The 21,579-nt window shown below is 47.1% G+C and overlaps 1 protein-coding gene across 2 annotated transcripts in view; it reads left to right on the plus strand.

The window, feature by feature from the left end:
* The window catches only part of ZFR2 (zinc finger RNA binding protein 2), a 353,820-nt gene that overhangs the window by 212,446 nt on the left and 119,795 nt on the right, over positions 1 to 21,579 (plus strand). For both annotated transcript variants that reach the window (XM_033954204.1, XM_033954205.1), the window contains exon 11: positions 21,391 to 21,529. In XM_033954204.1, the coding sequence (XP_033810095.1) occupies positions 21,391 to 21,529 (139 nt within the window). The remainder of the gene's footprint in view (positions 1 to 21,390; positions 21,530 to 21,579) is intronic.

Raw genomic sequence — 21,579 nt, forward strand, 5'->3', positions numbered from 1 at the left:
TGTTTATGGTTATATGTTTCAGGATGTCATATTACTCTTACAAGGTCATATATCAGGTTTACTTTCCTTGCAATATTTCTACTTAGAAAGCAGCATGCGAACGAGATAACTAATGGCTTTATTTGCTATATTGAGCTATAAATGCTAAAATTATATATATTGTCGTTTAATGTCAATGGGATGAACAACTGTATTAAGCGAAAGAAAATATCAAACTATGTGTGCTCTCTTAATCCAGATATCTTAATGTTTCAAGAAACCCATCTCTCAGCTTCTGATAATGATAAAACAGTGTTTAAGGGTTATTCCCCCCCCACACCCCCACCCCTTACTTCTCCCCAGCAGTTAAGAAAAAGAACGGTGTGTCTATTTATGTTAAATTGTCCCAGCCTTTTCAGGTTCTCTCCCATTCTACAGATCAGGAAGGCAGATGGTGTCTTTTCCACATGACTGTCCACAACAAAATTTTCCTACTGCTTAATATATATGCACCGGTATCAGATACACCTGAATTTTTCAGGACCTTACAATCAACATTGCTAACATACTCTACAGTCCCAATTATCATTGGAGGAGACTATAACCAACCCATTGATCTGATACTAGACCACATCTCCTTCTGTCGCCCATCCAAGTCAAAAACTTTAATTGAAGTGAAAAACTTGATCATAAATTATGACCTCATTAATCCATAGCGTATTCTTAACCCCATACAAAAAGAATATACACACTACTTAGCACCACATGATTCATATGCCAGACTTGACTATTTCCTAGTTTCATCATCTCTCTCAACCTCAATTATAGATTCTGTTATTCATGCCATCTCACTCTCAGATCATGCTCCAGTCTCCCTTATATTAAAATTAACCATACCTTCACACTCCCAACATACCTGGAAACTAAACAATAGCATCCTAACTGATAAAGTCATTACAGAGAAGGTTTCTTCTTTCACTGCAGAATTTTTTAACAATAATGTACTTGGAGCACCTCCCAGGAAAGAGACTTGAGAGTTCTGATTGACAAGTCGATGAAGCCATCCACGTAATGCATGGCGGCAATGAAAAGGGCGAACAGAATGCTAGGAATGATAAAGAAGGGGATCACGAACAGATTGAAAAAGGTTGTCTTGCCACTGTACAAGGCCATGGTGTTCCCTCACCTGGAGTACTGCGTCCAGCACTCGAAAGGGTCCAGAGAAGAGCGACTAAAATTGTTAAGGGGCTGGAGGAGTTGCCGTACAGTGAGAAATTAGAGAAACTGGGCCTCTTCTCCCTCGAAAATAGGAGAATGAGAGGGGACATGATCGAAACATTCCAGATATTGAAGGGGATAGGCTTAGTAGATAAAGACAGATTGTTCAACCTCTCCAAGGAAGGGAGAACGAGAGGGCACTCCATCCCTCTTTTTGTTAGCTTGGAGGTCACCCATCAGTCAAGAATATGCTGCCTGCTTGTCCTGGGATAAAGCACAGTTACTTACCGTAACAGGTGTTATCCAGGGACAGCAGGCAGATATTCTTGCGTCCCTCCCACCTCCCCGGATTGGCTTCTTAGCTGGCTTATCCTAACTGGGGACCACACGCCTCTGACGGGCGGGAAGGCACTCGCGCGTGCGCGGTGCGGTCTACTAGAACTTTCCAAGTTCTTAGAGTGCAATCACTCTAAAATTGTCCGTATCGGGGCTCCGTCGGTGCCGTCACCCATCAGTCAAGAATATCTGCCTGCTGTCCCTGGATAACACCTGTTACGGTAAGTAACTGTGCTTTACAGATTGAGTGGAATAAACATAGTTCAGAGTTAGTGAATAAGAGTTCTAAAGATCATTTGTTGAGGACTAAGATTGTATAGGTCAGTTACCTAAGTACTTCAGGAACAGATGTGTTTTTAGGTGTTTCCTGAATTCTCTATCAGTAATAGGCACGAGCAATTATTCCAGATCTTTAGCCCATATTGCTGCTTGATGTGAGAAAAGATGTTGGTGATGACTTTTAAATTTACAACCTTTAACCGGCGGAGAGACAAAGTTAGGGTGTGAGCTTCTCCTATGTCGGTTGGTTGCAAAAGAGAAAAGGTCTGTTATATATTTAGGGGCTAAGCCATAAAGTACCTTGAAGCAAAAACAACCAAACTTGAATTTCACACATGCCTCCACGGCAGCCAAAGATTGTTACTGCAGTAGGATTTTAATATAACCAAACTTAAAGAAATTGTTACATCACAATTCACAAAATGGGTCCCCATTGTAGCTCACATGGTGAGAAAAATCTCCTCAATTAAAATGACTCTCGCTCATCAACTTAATTTTATTCTGGCGATGTTACCATTTTTATGTAAGGCCTTGGTTTACCGGTGGATTGATCAAAAACTGCAAGATTTTATTTGGAACAATAAAAAAAAAAAAAATCTCATTGAAAAAATTAAAGGACACCAAGCCGCAAAATGGTATAAGAAAATAAACGAATTTTTAAACAAAAAAAAGAGATCAGGACTTAGGGATATTTGGAGTATTGAGATAGGACAGATAATTTCTCCATCTCAATGGCAAAAATTTTGGTCCTGGAGAATACATACTACAAGATCAGCATCTATGAGTCAAACATGGTTGTTTTTATTACATAGAGTTTTATGGACCCCTACGAGATTACAAAAATTAGATAGTAGTAGATCTAATAGATGCTGGCATTGTAAGATAGAAGTGGGGACATTAGACCATTTACTATTCTTTTGTCCCTGCATTAATTCCTTTTGGAAATTAATTTGGCCCCAAATTAATAATTTATTAGAAAATCATGTTGGACTATCATATGATACAATATTATTTGGAACAGCAATGAGAACACAAAGTCCGATTTCTGCTGATAATAATAAACTTTTATTAATTTTAACAGGGGTAGCCATACAGCAAATTACTCAGAACTGGAAGGATTACACTAAATTGAATTACCGTATTTTCACGCATATAACGCGCGCGTTATACGCGTTTTTACCTACCGCGCATACCCCTCGCGCGTTATATGCGTGAGCGCGGTATACCAAAGTTTTAAAACATAGTTCCCGCCCGACGCCCGATTCACCCCCCCAGCAGGACCGCTCGCACCCCCACCCCGAACGACCGCTCGCACGCGCTCCCATCCGCACCCGCATCCACGATCGGAGCAAGAGGGAGCCCAAGCCCTCTTGCCCGGCCGACTCCCCGACGTCCGATACATCCCCCCCCCCCCGGCAGGACCACTCGCACCCCCACCCCGAACGACCGCCGACTTCCCGACAATATCGGGCCAGAAGGGAGCCCAAACCCTCCTGGCCACGGCGACCCCCTAACCCCACCCCGCACTACATTACGGGCAGGAGGGATCCCAGGCCCTCCTGCCCTCGACGCAAACCCCCCTCCCCCCCAAGAACCTCCGACCGCCTCCCAGCCGACCCGCGATCCCCCTGGCGACCCCCACGACCCCCCCACCCCCCTTCCCCGTACCTTTGGTAGTTGGGCCAGAAGGGAGCCCAAACCCTCCTGGCCACGGCGACCCCCTAACCCCACCCCGCACTACATTACGGGCAGGAGGGATCCCAGGCCCTCCTGCCCTCGACGCAAACCCCCCTCCCCCCCAAGAACCTCCGACCGCCCCCCAGCCGACCCGCGATCCCCCTGGCGACCCCCACGACCCCCCCACCCCCCTTCCCCGTACCTTTAGTAGTTGGCCGGACAGACGGGAGCCAAACCCGCCTGTCCGGCAGGCAGCCAACGAAGGAATGAGGCCGGATTGGCCCATCCATCCTAAAGCTCCGCCTACTGGTGGGGCCTAAGGCGCGTGGGCCAATCAGAATAGGCCCTGGAGCCTTAGGTCCCACCTGGGGGCGCGGCCTGAGGCACATGGGCCCAACCCGACCATGTGCCTCAGGCCGCGCCCCCAGGTGGGACCTAAGGCTCCAGGGCCTATTCTGATTGGCCCACGCGCCTTAGGCCCCACCAGTAGGCGGAGCTTTAGGATGGATGGGCCAATCCGGCCTCATTCCTTCGTTGGCTGCCTGCCGGACAGGCGGGTTTGGCTCCCGTCTGTCCGGCCAACTACTAAAGGTACGGGGAAGGGGGGTGGGGGGGGTCGTGGGGGTCGCCAGGGGGATCGCGGGTCGGCTGGGGGGCGGTCGGAGGTTCTTGGGGGGGAGGGGGGTTTGCGTCGAGGGCAGGAGGGCCTGGGATCCCTCCTGCCCGTAATGTAGTGCGGGGTGGGGTTAGGGGGTCGCCGTGGCCAGGAGGGTTTGGGCTCCCTTCTGGCCCAACTACCAAAGGTACGGGGAAGGGGGGTGGGGGGGTCGTGGGGGTCGCCAGGGGGATCGCGGGTCGGCTGGGGGGCGGTCGGAGGTTCTTGGGGGGGAGGGGGGTTTGCGTCGAGGGCAGGAGGGCCTGGGATCCCTCCTGCCCGTAATGTAGTGCGGGGTGGGGTTAGGGGGTCGCCGTGGCCAGGAGGGTTTGGGCTCCCTTCTGGCCCAACTACCAAAGGTACGGGGAAGGGGGGTGGGGGGGTCGTGGGGGTCGCCAGGGGGATCGCGGGTCGGCTGGGGGGCGGTCGGAGGTTCTTGGGGGGGAGGGGGGTTTGCGTCGAGGGCAGGAGGGCCTGGGATCCCTCCTGCCCGTAATGTAGTGCGGGGTGGGGTTAGGGGGTCGCCGTGGCCAGGAGGATTTGGGCTCCCTCCTGGCCCGATATTGTTGGGGAGTCGGCGGTCCTTCGGGGGGGGGGGAGGGATGTATCGGACGTCGGGGGGGGGGGCATCAGGCTTTCAGGATGGGGACAGACCTTCAAGGGGGGACAGTGCACGGAAGTCAGGGGGGGTGAACGGAGAGTCGGGACAGCGCACGGAAAGTCAGGGCGGGCGAAAGGAGCGTCGGGCAGCATGCGCGGTATACCCGTGAGCGCGGTATATCAAAGTTTTTGTGCAAATCATCGTGATTTCTGCGCGCTATATTCGTGTGCGCGTTTTATACGGGTGCGTGTTATTTGCCTGAAAATACGGTACACTTTTTGGTGGAATTCAATTTGTCATATATATAAAATGGAAAAAGTACTGGCATTACAACAAGGTTATATTAACAAATTTAATAAAATATGGAGACCATTGACAATTTATTCCACTGATCAGATATAATAACACATGTATAGAACATATAGAAGGGGTAGGGAGGGAAAACTATTGTAATATTAATATGATATAAATTCTGAAAAAGGGTTTATTTAATTCACATTGTAAGAAAATTTTATGATAATTTCAAGTGTTTTTTTGTATAATTGAATGTATTACATGTATTTCACTTGATGTAAGAATTTAAAAAAAAAAGAATAAAAAATATTTATACAAAAAAAAGAAAAAATTAAAGGCAGCTTTAATTAATGGCGGCATTAACTTGCCAGATTTCTATAGATACCATTTGGCAACCTTAGCAAAATATGGTACCAGTTGGTTTCAAATACACACCTACAACATCTCAGCCTCCCACTTGGTTGGAATTGGAGCAATATATATGTTTGCCAATTCCCATCAAAGCGCTTCCTACATTGACTCTTCCATCCTCCCTAAAATACTTTCCATTTTTGAAAGCAACTCAAACGGCTATACATATTCCAGATAAATCTGCTGCCCAATCAATATATACTCACCGAGATGACTGGCGGGGAGTCACGAGCGGTGTGCCATAGGGATCGGTGCTGGGGCCGTTACTCTTCAACATATTTATCAATGACCTGGAAAAGGAGGCAAAGTGCGAGGTTATAAAATTTGCAGACGACACCAAACTGTGCGGCAGAGTTAGCTCCAGGGAGGAGTGTGAGGACCTGCAAAGGGACCTAGACAAGCTGGAAGACTGGGCAAACAAATGGCAAATGCGCTTTAACGTGAAAAAATGCAAGGTCATGCATATAGGGAAAAAGAACCCGTTGTTCAACTACAAAATGGGGGGGGCATTGTTGGGAGAAAGCAGTCTTGAGAGAGACTTGGGTGTGCTGGTGGATGCATCACTGAAGCCATCTGCACAGTGCGCAGCGGCCTCGAAAAAAGCCAACAGGATGCTGGGCATCATAAAGAGGGGCATAACAACCAGGACGCGGGAAGTCATCATGCCATTGTATCGATCGATGGTGCGTCCTCATCTGGAATACTGCGTTCAATATTGGTCGCCGTACCTCAAGAAAGACATGGCGGTACTTGAGAGAGTCCAAAGGAGAGCAACGAAACTGGTAAGAGGGCTGGAACACTGCCCATACGCCGAGAGGTTGGACAGGCTGGGGCTCTTCTCTCTGGAAAAAAGGAGGCTCAGGGGTGATATGATAGAGACCTTCAAGATCATGAGGGGCATAGAGAGGGTGGATAGGGACAGATTCTTCAGGCTGAAGGGGTCAACAGGTACGAGGGGGCATTCGGAGAAACTGAAGGGAGATAGGTTCAAAACAAATGCAAGGAAGTTTTTCTTCACCCAAAGGGTCGTGGACACTTGGAATGCGCTACCGGAGGAAGTGATCGGGCAGAGTACGGTACAGGGATTCAAACAGAGACTGGACAGATTCCTGGGGGATAAAGGGATCGTGGGATACTGAGAAAGTATAGAAACCCAACCAGGTCGTGCATGTGCAAGACCGGAGGGCTAGGGCTTCGATGGGAAGATAGGACTCATCAGGAAACCAAGGTGGCATGGGGGCCCCTTCTGGTGATTTAGACAGGTCATGACCTGTTTGGGCCGCCGCAGGAGCGGACTGCTGGGCGTGATGGACCTATGGTCTGACCCGGCGGAGGCACTGCTTATGTTCTTATGTAACAATTTGGAATAATCCAGCTTTAAAACATAACAAACAATGTTATTCCTGGAAATTGTGGCAACAAAGCGGAGTTTGGTTTCTCCATCAATTATATGATAAAGATGATCTGCCCTTTTCCAAATTGATAGAACTTTACCCAGCATTGACACACAAACACCACCAATGGTCCACACTAGTAACTACTCTATCGAAACTACAGTTATCTTTGTCTGCTTGAATGATTAGCTAGTGCACCAAAGTAAAAAAGAAAGGCAAAGCTATTTCTTTGCTATATCAACTTATGTGAGACTCCCATTTTGTATGTGCAGAAGAAATTTGGACCAAAAATCTTAATGTCTCTATCACATTTTGAATGGAAAATATTTTGGTCAAAGACAAATAGACCTCTTCTATCAGCAAGTCTGTCTCAATCTATTTATTTCCTCATGTGGAAGATTACCTGGACACCGTCTCGTATGAAGAAAGCCGCACTTAGAGGAGATGACAAATGCTGGCATTGCAACATTTCAATAGGCACCCTTGTGCACATGCTTTTCGAATGTAAAGATGTTCGCCCTGGACTACGATTAAAATAACTAACTGTTCTTCTGATATTTCCTATGATATAGTATTTCTATGTTCTCTGCATAGTTTTGCTCATACATTATATAAACCAAAACTAATTGATATACAACAGGTTTTGCAAAACTGGAAATGAACCTCACAACTTAGGGCTCCTTTTACTGTCTGTTTGTATAAACGCTTAGACCAATATTCTTTTGAAAAGTGCTTTACACTACTCACTAGCTCACAAAATCATATATAGACTTCCATAGACAATTTTGTGAATAAACCAACATGTATAACATATTATCTGTTTGACAACAAAATTTATGTTACTCAATCGTATAGCTTATGACTAAGACAACATTCCTGACTGTTTTGTTACATGTTTATATATATTTTTCAGAAAAATCAATAAAAATATTGAACTAAAAAAAAAAGAAAAATTGATTCACTTTGACACTCGGGATTTTGTAGACCTCAATCATATCTCCCCTCAAGCATCTCTTTTCTAAGCTGAAGAGTCCTAATCTTTTTAGCCTTTCTAGTGCAATGTGTCTAGTAGTCCTGAATGTTAGGGTTATGCATCTGAACCCTCAAGTTGCTTGCAGAATGCTGTCAGTCATCTTTTGAATTATGCTTCCTTTACAGGGAGCTGCTCCTGCTCCCTTGGTTTTGTTTGTTTTTGCTGTAAGCAAGTTGCTCAGAAGTGTTTCTGCTCTGCAGTTTTATTTTCGGAGGTTTTCTTTAGTTTGATTGGAGGCTCGGTGCCCAAAATTTCCCACTTGTTGGGACCTCTCTGGGAGAAGACACAAACTCGCATGGAGAAGGTCTGCTGGCAGCAGGATCAGCCCTCGGGGATACCTAGCTAGCCAGGCTGCTATTGTATTTTTGGAGCTCAGGGTCTGTCCTAGAGAATGACATGGGGACAAATTTGTCCCCCGTCCCCACAGGAACTCAATTTCCCTGTCCCATCCCCATGAGATTTGTCGCTGTGCCTGTTCCCCATTCCTATAAGCTCTGCCTGCAGACAGAGCTTGCGGAATGGAGCAGGGACAGGAAAAAACTCGTGGTGACTGAATGGGAAAATGAGTTCCTGCGGCGACGGGGAAAAATTTGTCCCCATGTCACTCTAGACCACATTTTTATGTGGCCCGCGGCAATGCTCCTGAACTTCCCCTTCTCAGAGCCCAGCGTGTCCTCCCTCCCGCGCCAGTCCAACATTACTGTCAAGCCGGAAAGTCTGCTGCCTTCAGCAGTGTTGTCCGTAGCTCCCCCTCCTGGCTTCTGTCCGCTGCAGTCCACCTGGGCAGAAACAGGAAGTTGTGTGTCATTGGAGACAAACCTCAGCAAGCGAAAAGCAGGGAGGGAGCCATGTTCAACACTGCCGAATTGCTGAGGCTGGCAGACTTCTCGGCTTGGCAGTGACATTGTACCGGCACTGGAGGGAAAGACACGCCGGGCTGAGAGGAAAGAGGGACTGGCGCTGGAGGGAAAGGCAAGCTGGGCTGTGAGGAGAGAGGGATCAGCACTGGAGGAAAAGGCAAGTTGGGCTGTGAGGAGAGCGAGATGAAGGGAGAGAGGTTGAACCTGGGGTAGTGTGGAGGAAGAGGGAAAAAGATACTTGAAGGGAGAACCGTTGGGAAGAGAAAGGGAGAGAAGTTGGATCTGGAGATGGAAGGAAGGGAGAAATGTTAGGCCTGGTGGTGGAAGGGAGAGAGAGATGCAGCATCTATCTCTTTTTGTTTTTTTTCCTTCCATCTCATTGTTCAGCATCAAGGGGGGAGGGAAGAACAACAGAAAAGAGAGGGAGCAAAATGTTGGAGAGAGGAGGAGAGATAGAAAGAAATAGGAGGCTGGGAAATAGGAGAGCTACAGAATAAGAGAAGATGGAAAATTGATAGCTGAAAATTTAAAAAGGAGAAGGAAGAGAAAGAGGGTGAGATTTGAGTGGACAGAGGCAGAAAAGAAAAAAGAAAAGTTTAAAGGGAAAAATCAATATGCTGGCGACAGGAACTGGAGCAAGAGAGAAGAGGAGAAAAAAAATGGACAGCAGACTTTGGAAAGAGAATTAGAAGATAGACAAAATCAGAAAGAGAAACTGGGACTAAAAGCAAAATAACCAGACAACAAAAGGTAGAAAAAATAATTTTATTTTCTATTTTGTGATTACAATATGTCAGATTTGAAATGTGTATCTTGCCAGAGCTGGTATTAGACAGCAAGCGTGAACTAGGACCTAAAAAGAGGAACAGTCTTTATTTATTGTGTAGTTGGCGTGGGGTTGGAGAGGTTGTATCCCTGTACATCTACTGAGACCAACCCCCTCCTTTGCTGGCACACAGCGGCAATTGATCCGACGCTCACAGAAGTGTTGAGCGTTGGAGCAGCCGGCACTGGGGCCCATGCTGTGCATCAGCAAAGGAGGGGGTAAGTATCTTAATAAAAAAATCCAGCCTGTGACTTAGATTTTGGCCCCTTATGTGATTTGAGTTTGACACCCATGCTCTAGATCAGGGGTCTCAAAGTCCCTCCTTGAGGGCTACAATCCAGTCGGGTTTTCAGGATTTCCCCAATGAATATGCATGAGATCTATGTGCATGCACTGCTTTCAATGCATATTCATTGGGGAAATCCTGAAAACCCAACTGGATTGCGGGACTTTGAGTTCGCTGCTCTAGACTGTCCCCTGCATAGCAGCTCACATCCCTATTTTATCAGGAGCTTGAGTGCAGGCTGTTTGGCTCTGTCCTGGTTTGGCCGGGCGTAATAATGGGCTGAGGCTCAGTTCAACCTCCGTCAGACTGGCAGCCTGAAGACCAAGTTTGTCTTGTGAGCCTTTGAGGAAAAGATCTCCATTTGTCCCAGCTGCACTCCTGAGCTGAAGCATGTATGCACATAGCATAGTGATTAAGGCTATTATAGTGTTTTAGGCTATCATAGCACATTGGATTAAGGAAGCCATTGCTTTGGCTTACCTTCTTGGTGGCAGGGTGGACCTAGATGCTCTTAAACACATTCTACCAGAGAGCAGGCGGCTTTGTGGGTGGTGAGTGCTTTGGTACCGCTTCTGGAGATTTTTTAGAGCAGAGAGCTAGTCCTGTATGCATTCATTTGCTAGACACTGCTGCATAGTAGTTCTATCTCATCTGAATATATTGTGAGAGATTCAGGGGGTTTCCCTCACTGAAGCTGCAGTTATACCCTAGGCAGCAGGGGGTGTTAGACAAATCTGGGGAAACTATCTGTCCCAGAATGCATTGAACTTTGCAGCTCAGTGCTGAAGCCCATTAAGGAAGTAATCTAATCTAATCTAAACCTTAAGTTTATATACCGCATCATCTCCATGAGAATGGCGCTCGACACGGTTTACAAGAACTTAAAATAGTGGGTAGAGAAGAAGAAAAAGGATTACATGAACTTATGTGTATATCAATTTCTGAACTAGAACACAAAATTGTAAACAAACTTAAACCAGAATAGCAAGTAACAGCCATATTATCTGAGATCCAGGCTTCCCCCAGACCAGGAGATCCCGGTGCATCCACAATGCCACAGGCACACAGGAGCATGTGACAAACAAGGAAGCACACCATTTGCTCTTTCATGTAAGGACTGTTAAACCAGAGAGGCGGGACTCAGGCAAGGAGAAAAATATATGTCTAGCTCAGAATTGTTCAGAAGAAGACTCTTCCACTAGAGCAGTGATTACCAACCCTGTCCTGGAGGAACACCAGGCCAATCGGGTTTTCAGGCTAGCCCTAATGAATATGCATGAGAGAGATTTGCATATGATGGAAGTGATAGGCATGCAAATTTGCTTCATGCATATTCATTAGGGCTAGCCTGAAAACCCAATTGGCCTGGTGTTCCTCCAGGACAGGGTTGGGAACCACTGCACTAGAGAACCCTTTACTAGCTATGGGTTGAGAAGAACCCTGGGAAGCAGAGGGATTCTTATGAGACTATGTGGGAGAGAACTCTTCCCTAGTCATGGGATGAGGAAAAAAAGTCAAGAAATCTTGCAAGCACTGTTAGGAGAGCTGACAGTGAGAGACTTTCGGTACATGGTTGGCTAAGGTAAGCCAACCTTATTATACTGAGGATTGTGGACTATGTGTGGGTCTGTCTGGGACCAGCCCTTGTACCTTGCTTAAGAAAAAACTTTTTTCCTTGAGCTGAAAAAGGGTTTTGCCTTACTAGAGCCTATGAGGTAACAGGCTCATGTTTGTACTTAATAACTGCAAGAGTGTCCAGGCTGTTTGTGAGAGAGGGCACAGGGTCCAGGAAAACCCAGATTGGACTCTGTCACATATGGTACTGAAACCTGCTGTCACTAAGGCTGTCTTCTTTAAATTTGGAGTTTCTGGTGATGGGACACCCACCCTGTCACAATCTCACATTGGAATTGAGAGAGGCACAACAGGCTGAAAATTGAGTTTCTGTTACAAAGAAACTGGATACAGTAAACTCCAGAGGGTGTAGGACCTCTGAAGAAAAGTAGGCTTTCAACAGGCTAAGGAAGAAAGCTCCGCCTGGGATAGTGAGGGAAAAATAAGCAGATAAGGATTTTTTTTTTTTCATTTCTGAGAGTTGAGTGAAGTACTACGGAGTGCTGACAGGTTTAATTAAGTTGCTGATTGCACCCGAGGAGGAGTGCAGCCTAAAGCAAAATTAGGCTGTGTAAGTAAGGGAAGAACGAATAGAGAGCCTTCCCTAATTCAACCTCAAACACCAATTAGATAAGATCCTGGAGGAGGAGAATCTACGGGATCCCCGACAACATGGATTTACTAAGGGGAGATCCTGCCAATCCAACCTGATCAGCTTCTTTGATTGGGTGACAGGGAAGCTGGATATTGGGGAGTCCCTGGACATCGTGTACCTGGACTTTAGCAAAGCATTCGATAGCGTACCACACCGCAGGTTACTGAGCAAGATGAGTTCTATAGGATTAGGTAACACATTGACGAAATGGGTTGGGAGCTGGCTTGGAGGTAGGCTCCAAAGGGTGGTGGTGAACGGCACCCCCTCCGAAATGACGGAGGTGATTAGTGGAGTACCACAGGGCTCAGTCTTGGGCCCAATCCTATTCAACATCTTTATAAGAGACTTGGCAGAAGGGCTTCGAGGTAAAATAACATTATTCGCCGATGACGCCAAACTGAGTAATGTAGTGGGCAAATGCACAACAGACGAAGATTCAATGCCTGACAACATGATGCACGACCTACTCCTACTGGAGCGATGGTCTAGGACATGGCAACTCAACTTCAATGCCAAAAAATGCAAAGTTATGCACCTGGGCAGCCAGAATCCATGCAAGTCTTATACCCTTAATGGCGAGATCCTAGCAAAAACGGTAGCAGAACGAGACTTGGGGGTAATCGTCAGTGAGGACATGAAGTCTGCCAATCAAGTGGAGCAGGCTTCGTCCAAGGCAAGACAAATCATGGGCTGCATACGAAGGGGTTTCGTCAGTCGTAAGGCGGAAGTCATTATGCCATTGTATAGATCCATGGTGAGGCCCCACCTGGAATACTGTGTGCAATTCTGGAGGCCGCATTATCGCAAGGATGTGCTGAGACTGGAGTCGGTGCAAAGAATGGCCACCCGGATGGTCTCGGGACTCAAGGATCTACCATACGAAAAACGGCTTGACAAATTACAGCTATACTCGCTCGAGGAGCGCAGAGAGAGGGGAGACATGATTGAGACGTTCAAGTATCTTACGGGCCGCATCGAGGCGGAGGAAGATATCTTCTTTTTCAAGGGTCCCACGACAACAAGAGGGCATCCGTTGAAAATCAGGGGCGGGAAACTACGAGGTGACACCAGGAAATTCTTTTTCACTGAAAGAGTGGTTGATCGTTGGAATAGTCTTCCACTGCAGGTGATTGAGGCCAGCAGCGTGCCTGATTTTAAGGCCAAATGGGATCGGCACATGGGATCTATTCACAGGGCAAAGGTAGGGGAGGGACATTAAGGTGGGCAGACTAGATGGGCCGTGGGCCCTTATCTGCCGTCTATTTCTATGTTTCTATGTTTCTATGTTTCAGTAAGTGCAGCTTGATGCTGAGAGCAGAGCAACAAAAACTCCAATATGGGAATCTGGGAATGGCAAGAGTTTTGGCTAACCATTGTAACAGAATTCCTGGGGAGTCAGAGGATCCTCTGTCTTAGGAATGGAACCCAGGTAAGGACCAGGGGAGCTATCTGAAGAGGAGCACAGACGGATACAAGAGTGCGACTGGAGAACCAGCTTAAAGGTATCTAGAAGAGAATGATGAAGGAGAAAGTTCAAAGAGCCCAGGCTCTGGCCCAAACCTGAGACACATTTCTACAAGTGACAGACTTAGAGATGGCTAGGCAAAGAGTCTAAAGTTAAGGAGGCCATGATGGGGGCCTTATATATGGCCAGCCAAGCCCTGAAACAGGTCTGTAAGTTAGCAAGGGCTAGAGGCTAGGAGTGGACACCTGGAGATGCTAGGTGTGGTTCAGTATCTAATCATGTGGGAACCAAGTGAGTGGTCAAAAACAGAAGGGCCAAAGCCTTTAGAGAATGGCATACCCCGTTTTGAGAAGAATTTGCCAGTCCAGTGTCCCAGAGTTCTGGAGAACTGCCACCAGGAACACAGAATCCCTGAGGGTGTTACTGCAAGCCTTTGAAGGAGCCACCATGAAGCAACTAATGAGCATTACTGTGAAGTACTTAGATAATGGGGAACCTGTGAGCTTTGTGTTGGTGGCTCAGCCAAAGCTTGTACAAGAGGTGCAGGGCAAGTAACAGGGGCACAGGCTCCTAGCCTAGAATTTACATTGCCTCAAAATTGCTGTACGATAGAACCCAGAGAGCACCCAGGAGTGCAGACCCAGCATCAAGGGTGCCCAGACAAAGGGGAACAACCAAGAGCATTCTTTGCTCAAGGAGTTATCAGACAGCGGGAAGTGATTGCCTTGGGTTCCTGGGAACAGAAGAACTGGATTTGGAATGAGCTACAACATCCCTGACAAGGCATCTCAAGAACAGATGGGAGGGCCTACAAAGACAGCAGTGGAGAATCTGGGAGTGCCTGGAATCGGAGGAAGTAACTCCCAAAGGGTTAATGAACATTCAAAATCAAAGATTGCAAGGCCATTGGTGTGACGGGGCCCAATGGCTGTTGTGCTTATGTTGCCCTGTTCACATGGTTGTGCTTGAGGCAGGATGTGGGCTGGATGGTAATGTAATTGTAGTCCTAGAAATTCCTCGTAATGGTTAGGATCCTAGGTGCCCTTGTAGGGTCTTACCCTCTACCCTGTGGGATAGGGCCCTTGGCACTAACAGGCACTCGATTTACGAGGATTGAGCTGAGGGGGAGGATATGTGAGAGATTCAGGAGTTTCCTCTCACTGAAGCTGCAATATATAACCCTGGGCAACAGGAAGTGTTAGACAAATCTGGAGGAATTACCTGTCCCAGAATGCACTGAGCTTTGCTGAAACCCATTAAGGAAGTAATACAGCCCTGCTGAGTTAGAGGGGCAGGACTCAGACTGGAAGAATTAATCAGGAGAGGTCCCGTGGAAGAGACTTCCACTAGAGAACCCTTCACTAGCTGTGGGTTGAGAAGAGCCCTGGGAAGCAGAGGGATTCTTATGATACTGTGTGAGAGAGAGAACTCTTTCCTAGGGGATTCAGCTGAAGGGGGTTCCCCCTGCCAGAATCAGCTAGAGCCCTACACCCCTCACCCAACCCTTCCCAACATCACCCCCACATTCCTCAACATTACTGCACCCCCCACCACACACACACATATCACCAGACACCACCTGACTAAAGGCAACAGCGTTCCCCCCACATTACCCGACATCCCTGTGCCTTGCACTGCAAAATCAGTAGGAGGGAAGCCCACGCCTTCCTGCCTACAGGGCCGTGGGCTGCAAATGATGGGCCTTCCTCCTTTCAGTGCATCTTGGTATGCAGTGGGAGCAGCCTAAAGCTCTGATTGGCTCAAAATTGCCATGAGCGGTGGATGCGACCAGAATGTGCATGAAGTGCTCTGGCCACTGCAAGGGCGAATTCTCATTGGCTTTGGGTGCCAGCGATTGGAGTGCCCCTTCACGTGTGCACCGCTCATCAGCTGTAGGCTTTGGAGAAGCCCGGGCTTTCCATACCCCTGTTCAAGCCAGGCTTGAACACCCCCCACACAGGTATTTTCCCAGCTGCCAACGGTCAGAGAAATGAGGTTTCCCTTATGGCTGATAGTGCTGGGGATTCCCTTACTGCTACAGCATCTGCTGCCTACAGTTCTGCAATAGCGGCTGGGCCCATTCTGGCCTCTTACTGCTACAGGCCTCAGAGGAATTTTTTGGGGTGAACTTTTCATCGGTTTTGGCAGGAAGCTTGGCCATTTTGCCTGCGGCCTCAAGTGACCTCCCTCCTGTTTTAGAAAGACAGGAACAGGTCCTTTGTATTTCTTCTGCACCTGCAGTGAGTGTTTTTTTGCTACCCAGAGAGGGGGGGTTGGCTCTGATTTTGTTTTAGCCAAGTACAAAGTTTACTTGCAGGCAGTTGGGGGTCCTGCTTCTTTTCTAGGGTCTCTGGTTCTTCAGGGGGGGTCTTTTCCTTTGACATCTGCCCCCGTCCAGTCTCCCCCGCCTTCGTCCAAGTGTCCATGGCTTTCTTGGGATGAGGACTTTTTTTTCTTGCTGGCCCGGTTTTGCCTGATGAGTACTGGGACCTTTTGGTAGACTTTCAAGATCCTCTTGAGGGGGATGCATTATGCGGATGGCTGGGTTTCTGAGACGCTGGTTGGTGAGGATGCTTTGATCGTGTGCATTGTTCACTGGGAAGAGCTGCAGGAGCTTATTCTTCAAGTGTCTGCATTTTGAGGAAGAAGCTAAGGACCCCCCTCGAGTTGTGGACCTTCTGCTTATAGGGATCTGGTTGGCCTCCCATTCTTTTCCTATTCATCATAATATTTGACTCCACCAGTGGCTCCACCTCCTCCCATCTGCCCCAATCATTGGCACATACTCTATTTACTTCATGGTGCCCAAGAAAGAGGAGTCTTTTGGCCCATTTTGGATTTGAAAGGTGTCAACAGGCACTCCAGGTTCCGTTTTTTTCACATGGAAACCCTTAAGTCCGTGATTCTCGCTGTTCAGTCTGGGGAATTTCTGACTTTCTCGACCTGACGGAGGCCTACCTGCATGTTCCGATTCAGGCCTCCCTTCAGCAATTCCTTCGCTTTGCGACTTTGGGAAAGAACTATCGGTTTTGTGCACTTCCTTTTGGTCTAGCCACGGCTCTACAAACTTTCACCAAGGTTATGGTGGTGGTGGTGACGACCTTGCGCAAGGAGGGCATGCTAGTTCATCCCTAGCTGGACAACTGGTTTATTTGAGCAAAATCTTTTCAGGACAGCTCCCGGGTCATGGCTCTGGTAGTGGAGGTTTTGCAGTTGCTGGGCTGTCAACCTTTCCAAAAGTCGGTTGACTCCATCTCGCTGCTTGGAGATCTTGGAGTGCTCTTCGACACCAGACTGGGGAGAGTCTTCCTTCCCGAGGTCTGGGTGCTGAAATTGCAGTTGTAGATTCGCTCACTAATGGATTGTCATTGCCCTTAGGCACCGGATTCTCTGCAGGTCTAGGGGGTCAATGGTAGCTTCCCAGGAAGTGGTCAGATGGGTGGGCTCACATGCACCTCCTTCAGTATGCTCTTCTTTGGCGATGATCTCTGCAGTTTCACGATCTGGACTCTTAGGTACCTCTTCCAGGAGTTGGTTCGTCGCAGCCTGTGCTGGTGGTTACAGTCTTCTAATCTGGTTCAGGGAGTGAATCTGGATCAGCCCCAGTGGACAGCGCTTCTCACGGATGCTAGTCTCCCCGGTTGGGGAGTCCAGTGTCTCGGTCACTCAGTTCATGGTAGCTGGTCACCAATGGAGGATTCCTGGTCGATCAATATTCTGGAGCCATTCAGTTGGCGTTAGTAACTTTCCAGTCATTGCTGGAGGACAAGTCGGTTCGAGTTCTTACGGAAAATGACATGGCATTGGCTTATGTCAGCTGTCAGAGGGGGAACCAAGAATCATCTGGTAGTTCAAGAGGCAGCTCTGCTCATGGAATGGGCAGAGGCTCACCTTCTGGATATCTCGGCTTCCCATATAGCAGGAGTGAACAATATCCAGGCTGACTTTCTCAGTTGTCATGTGCTGGATGCTGGCAAGTGGTGTCTTGGGCTAGAAGTCTTCAAGTTGATTATTCAGTCATGGGGTCGGCCAGTCATGGACCTCATGGCTACGAGTGTCAACGCCAAAGTGCCGAGGTTCTTCAGTCGATGCAGGGATTACCAGGCCGAGGGACTGGATGCTCTGGTGCATGCTTGGCTGACAGACTGCCTGCTGTATGTCTTTCCTCCTTGGCCACTGGCAGACAGAATTTTTCATGTTGCTTGGCACGCAAGCTGTGTGTTCCTGGTGGCTCCTGACTGGCCTAGAAGCCCGTGGTACAAAGGTCTGGTTCATCGTCTCGTGGCAGATCCTCTTCCTCTGCCCCTCTCGCCTGATTCACGATCCCATTCCCATATTCGATCCGGGTCCCTTTTGTCTTATGGCTTGGCTCTTGAAAGGATATTCAGATAAGGTGATCTCCACCCTCTTAGGTTCTCAGAGACTTTCCACCCCTCAGGCTTATGTGCACATTTGGCATCTCTTTGAAGTGTAATGTTCAGCTCATGACGTGGTTTCCCTTCACTCGTCTTTGCCTTACATCTTGGAGTTTTTGCAGGATGGCCTGGAGCAGGGCCTTTCCTGGTCCTCTCTAAGGGTTCAGGTTGCGGCCTTGTCATCTTTTTGCGGTCTGTTACATGGTCGGCATTAGATCTCTTCTCCTGATGTGATTCATTTCTTGAGAGCAGTTCGTCCTTCGGTTCCAGCCTGGGATCTCAGTCTGGTTCTTTCAGTGCTTGTTCATTCTCCCTTTGAGCTTCTCTGCTCTTGCACATTGAAGGATCTTACTCTTAAGGCTGTGTTCCTGTTGGCCATTACTTCCGCGAGACACATTCCAGAACTGCAGGCCATTTCGTTTAGGCCTCCCTTCCTCTTCTGGGAGACTGTTCAATGCATCTGCCACCCTTTCTGAAGCAAGTTAATATGAGAAAATTAAAAAGCACACAGCTGAAGTCTACTCTTCAACATCAAACACATGTAACTTTGCATCTCTATCACATCCAGTTACATTTTTACCTTTTGTATAACAATATAAAGTGGCTTCCAGGGTTAATGCCTTGATTAGATTAAAGTGATCTGCCATGTGACAAATGTATAATTTCACATCTTTATCTTATTTAATTTTTAGACCAAGTGTCCATTGGGCAAATTAACTTTTAGAGTTGAATTATTTGTATAAATTGTACTTTAGATGAATTATATCCTTAGACCAATTGTCCATTAGTCAAACTATCATTAGGCCAGCTGTACTAAGCCCCCTGATTTAGGAAGCAGGTCGTGCTGCGGCCGGTTCCCTCCTTTTCAACCTTTCTTCCTAAGGTTGTTTCTCCTTTTCATGTCAACCAATCCTTTGCCCTTCTGGTCTTGTGTAGTCAGGAGGGCTCTTTGGAGCAGAGGCATTTGCGCAAATTGGATGTCTGTAGTGTCCTTCGCACTTAACCTTCAATGGACCCAAGAGTTCCGTCCAGTCGGATCATCTTTTTCTCCTCCTCATGGGTCCTCCTAAGGAGAATGGTGCTTTTAAAGCTACGATTATGTGCTGGATCAAGGAGGCTTCGCTTTGACGTTCCTTCTTCAGAAGAAACCTGTTCCGGATTTTCTCAAAGCTCATTTCACTCGGGGTCAGGCAGCTTCTTGGGCTGAGTCTTCTCTTGTTCCTCCAGTGGATATCTGTAAAGCTGCAGTTTAGTCTTCTCTCCATTCCTTTGTTCGCCACTATTGTTTGGATGTTCAAGCGCATTGGTGCTCGGTGAGTGTATTCTTGTGGCGGCCCTTCGGGGGACCCGCCCATGATGGCTACTGCTTTGATACGTCCCATCCGTTCTGTGCCAGTCTGGTGGGACGATAAAGAAGGAGAAATTAGGTTCTTTCTTGCTAATTTTCTTTCCTTTAGTCCCTCCAGACTGACACAGACCCTGTCCTGTCATGGTGGTCAGTGTTTTTTTGTGAAGAGTACTTTTTCCTCTGGCACCTTGTTGTCTTGGTTTTTGGGGGAGTATGGTAAGAGCAGTGGCATTTTGGCTCGTCTGGTTTAGCTGGTGAACTATGGGGACACTTTATTTTTTTTTTTTTTTCCAATTCTTTATTCATTTTTTCATCTTACATCAAGTGTACAATAATACATCAATTAAATCATACACATCACTTGAATTTCTTTTCTAATATCATCTTCAATATATAAATTAAGTCCCTTTCCCACCCACCCTTTCCACAAATATTATAAAGCAAACATATCTCACATATAATAAATTGAAAAACATTGATTTAACCAATAATATAGCTTTACATCCCCCTTTCCCAAAATTATAATTATACTTTTAGTGTAAAAAAGGTGTCTAATCATTACAATATGTTATCAACGGCCCTCAAATCTTTTTAAAATTGTTATAATTTCCTTTTTGTATGGCAATTATTCTTTCTATTTTGTATATGTGACATAACGAGTTCCACCAGAAAGTGTAATATGATATGATACGGAGACAGTTTGAAGGTTCTTGTTCTAATCAGTATGCAACAGTGTCTCCACATCCAGTCCGGACAGCTACTTTGTCTTCTCCATATGAGAGTGGAGTTGGTATATTTATAGTTCACGGTTCTTAAGTTCTTAGTAGAGAATGGCACGGTGGCAGTTACCTGCAGGTAACCCGCCGAAATGGTGGGGGGGGGGGGGGAAAAGTGCTCACTGCGGGCATGGAGACAAGGCCATCCAACGCTCCGTGGAGTGGTGAATGGCCTTGTCCCCACAGTTAAGGGAGGGAAGGCGCGCCATCACCGATCGCATGGGGCCCCCTCCCTCCCTCCGGCCAAATCTATCTCCCTTCTTCCCTCCCCTTACTTTCATGGTGCTTTAGAAAAGAAACTTACTGAAGCCGACAAAGCCTGCCTGTCTGCAGTTGCGTGTGTGTAGGCGGAAGCTTCTCCTCTGACGCAGCTTCCGGTTGTGTCAGAGGAGAAGCTTCCGCCCACACACATGCAACTGCAGGCAGGCAGGCATTGCCGGCTTCAGTAAGTTTCTTTACTAAAGCACCGTGAAAGTAAGGGTGAGGGAAGGAGATTCTCGGGCCGCTGAAGGGTGATGAGGTGACGAGAGGGAAGGGTGAATGCTGTGGGGACGGGGCAGTGACGGGGACAGATTTTTTTCCCATGTCATTCTCTAGTTCTTAGTTAGTTTCTGCTTGGCTATTCATCAGACTGATTGTAGAGAGGACTGCACAGCCCACTTGTACTACTGCCAAAAGTCAATGTGTGCTCAGTATCCACCTGCTGGCAGAGGAGCATAAATCCATCCGGTCTGGAGGGACTAAAAGAAAGAAAATTAACAGGTAAGAACCTAATTTCTCCTCTGTAGACAGCAAGGAAATGCAGCCACACTCGCCCTCATACCCATCTCATTAAAAAAAAAAAAGGTGTATGTTAAGCCAAGAATGTTAAATTCAAATAACATCTTAGCTTGAATATGGACTGGATGGGGAGCAGCATTTGAGATGGCACAAGAACTCCCATGCATGTTCAGAAAGATCTAATTTAGACTTTGCTAATCTAGAGGACAGGACTAACACACAAGTCTTCATTGGATCACATCACTGTGGAGTGTGGCTGCATTTCCCTTCAGTTTATAGAGATCCCTCTGTGCAGGAAAGCAACTTCACTTTCCTCACTACAAAGGTAAGGTTTAGATGGTAGTAATTGCTAGTCTTGTGACCTTATTTTTTTATCATGGTATATAAGTTATTTCTCACAGCAGTGATGCATTGCTGAGCTGGCTGTTTTCTAATGTAAAGTGGTAGTGCTCAAAGTAACAATGATATTCTGCATACCTTCTCTCCAGGCGTTATGAAGAGGAGATGTACTGGAGACGAGTTGAGGAGCATCAATTTTTCTGGGAGGAGCAGAGACGCCGCATGACTGTAGATTGGCATCCACCCCCACTCATGAGCAGACCTGGCATGCCAGTGCCCCCACTCTTGGTGGGTAATACTTTGTCTCATTATTTTAAAGAGATGTTTAATTAAGATTG

Source organism: Geotrypetes seraphini, chromosome 8, assembly GCF_902459505.1.
Source record: "Geotrypetes seraphini chromosome 8, aGeoSer1.1, whole genome shotgun sequence".
In the NCBI taxonomy this organism is placed as follows: Eukaryota; Metazoa; Chordata; class Amphibia; order Gymnophiona; family Dermophiidae; genus Geotrypetes; species Geotrypetes seraphini.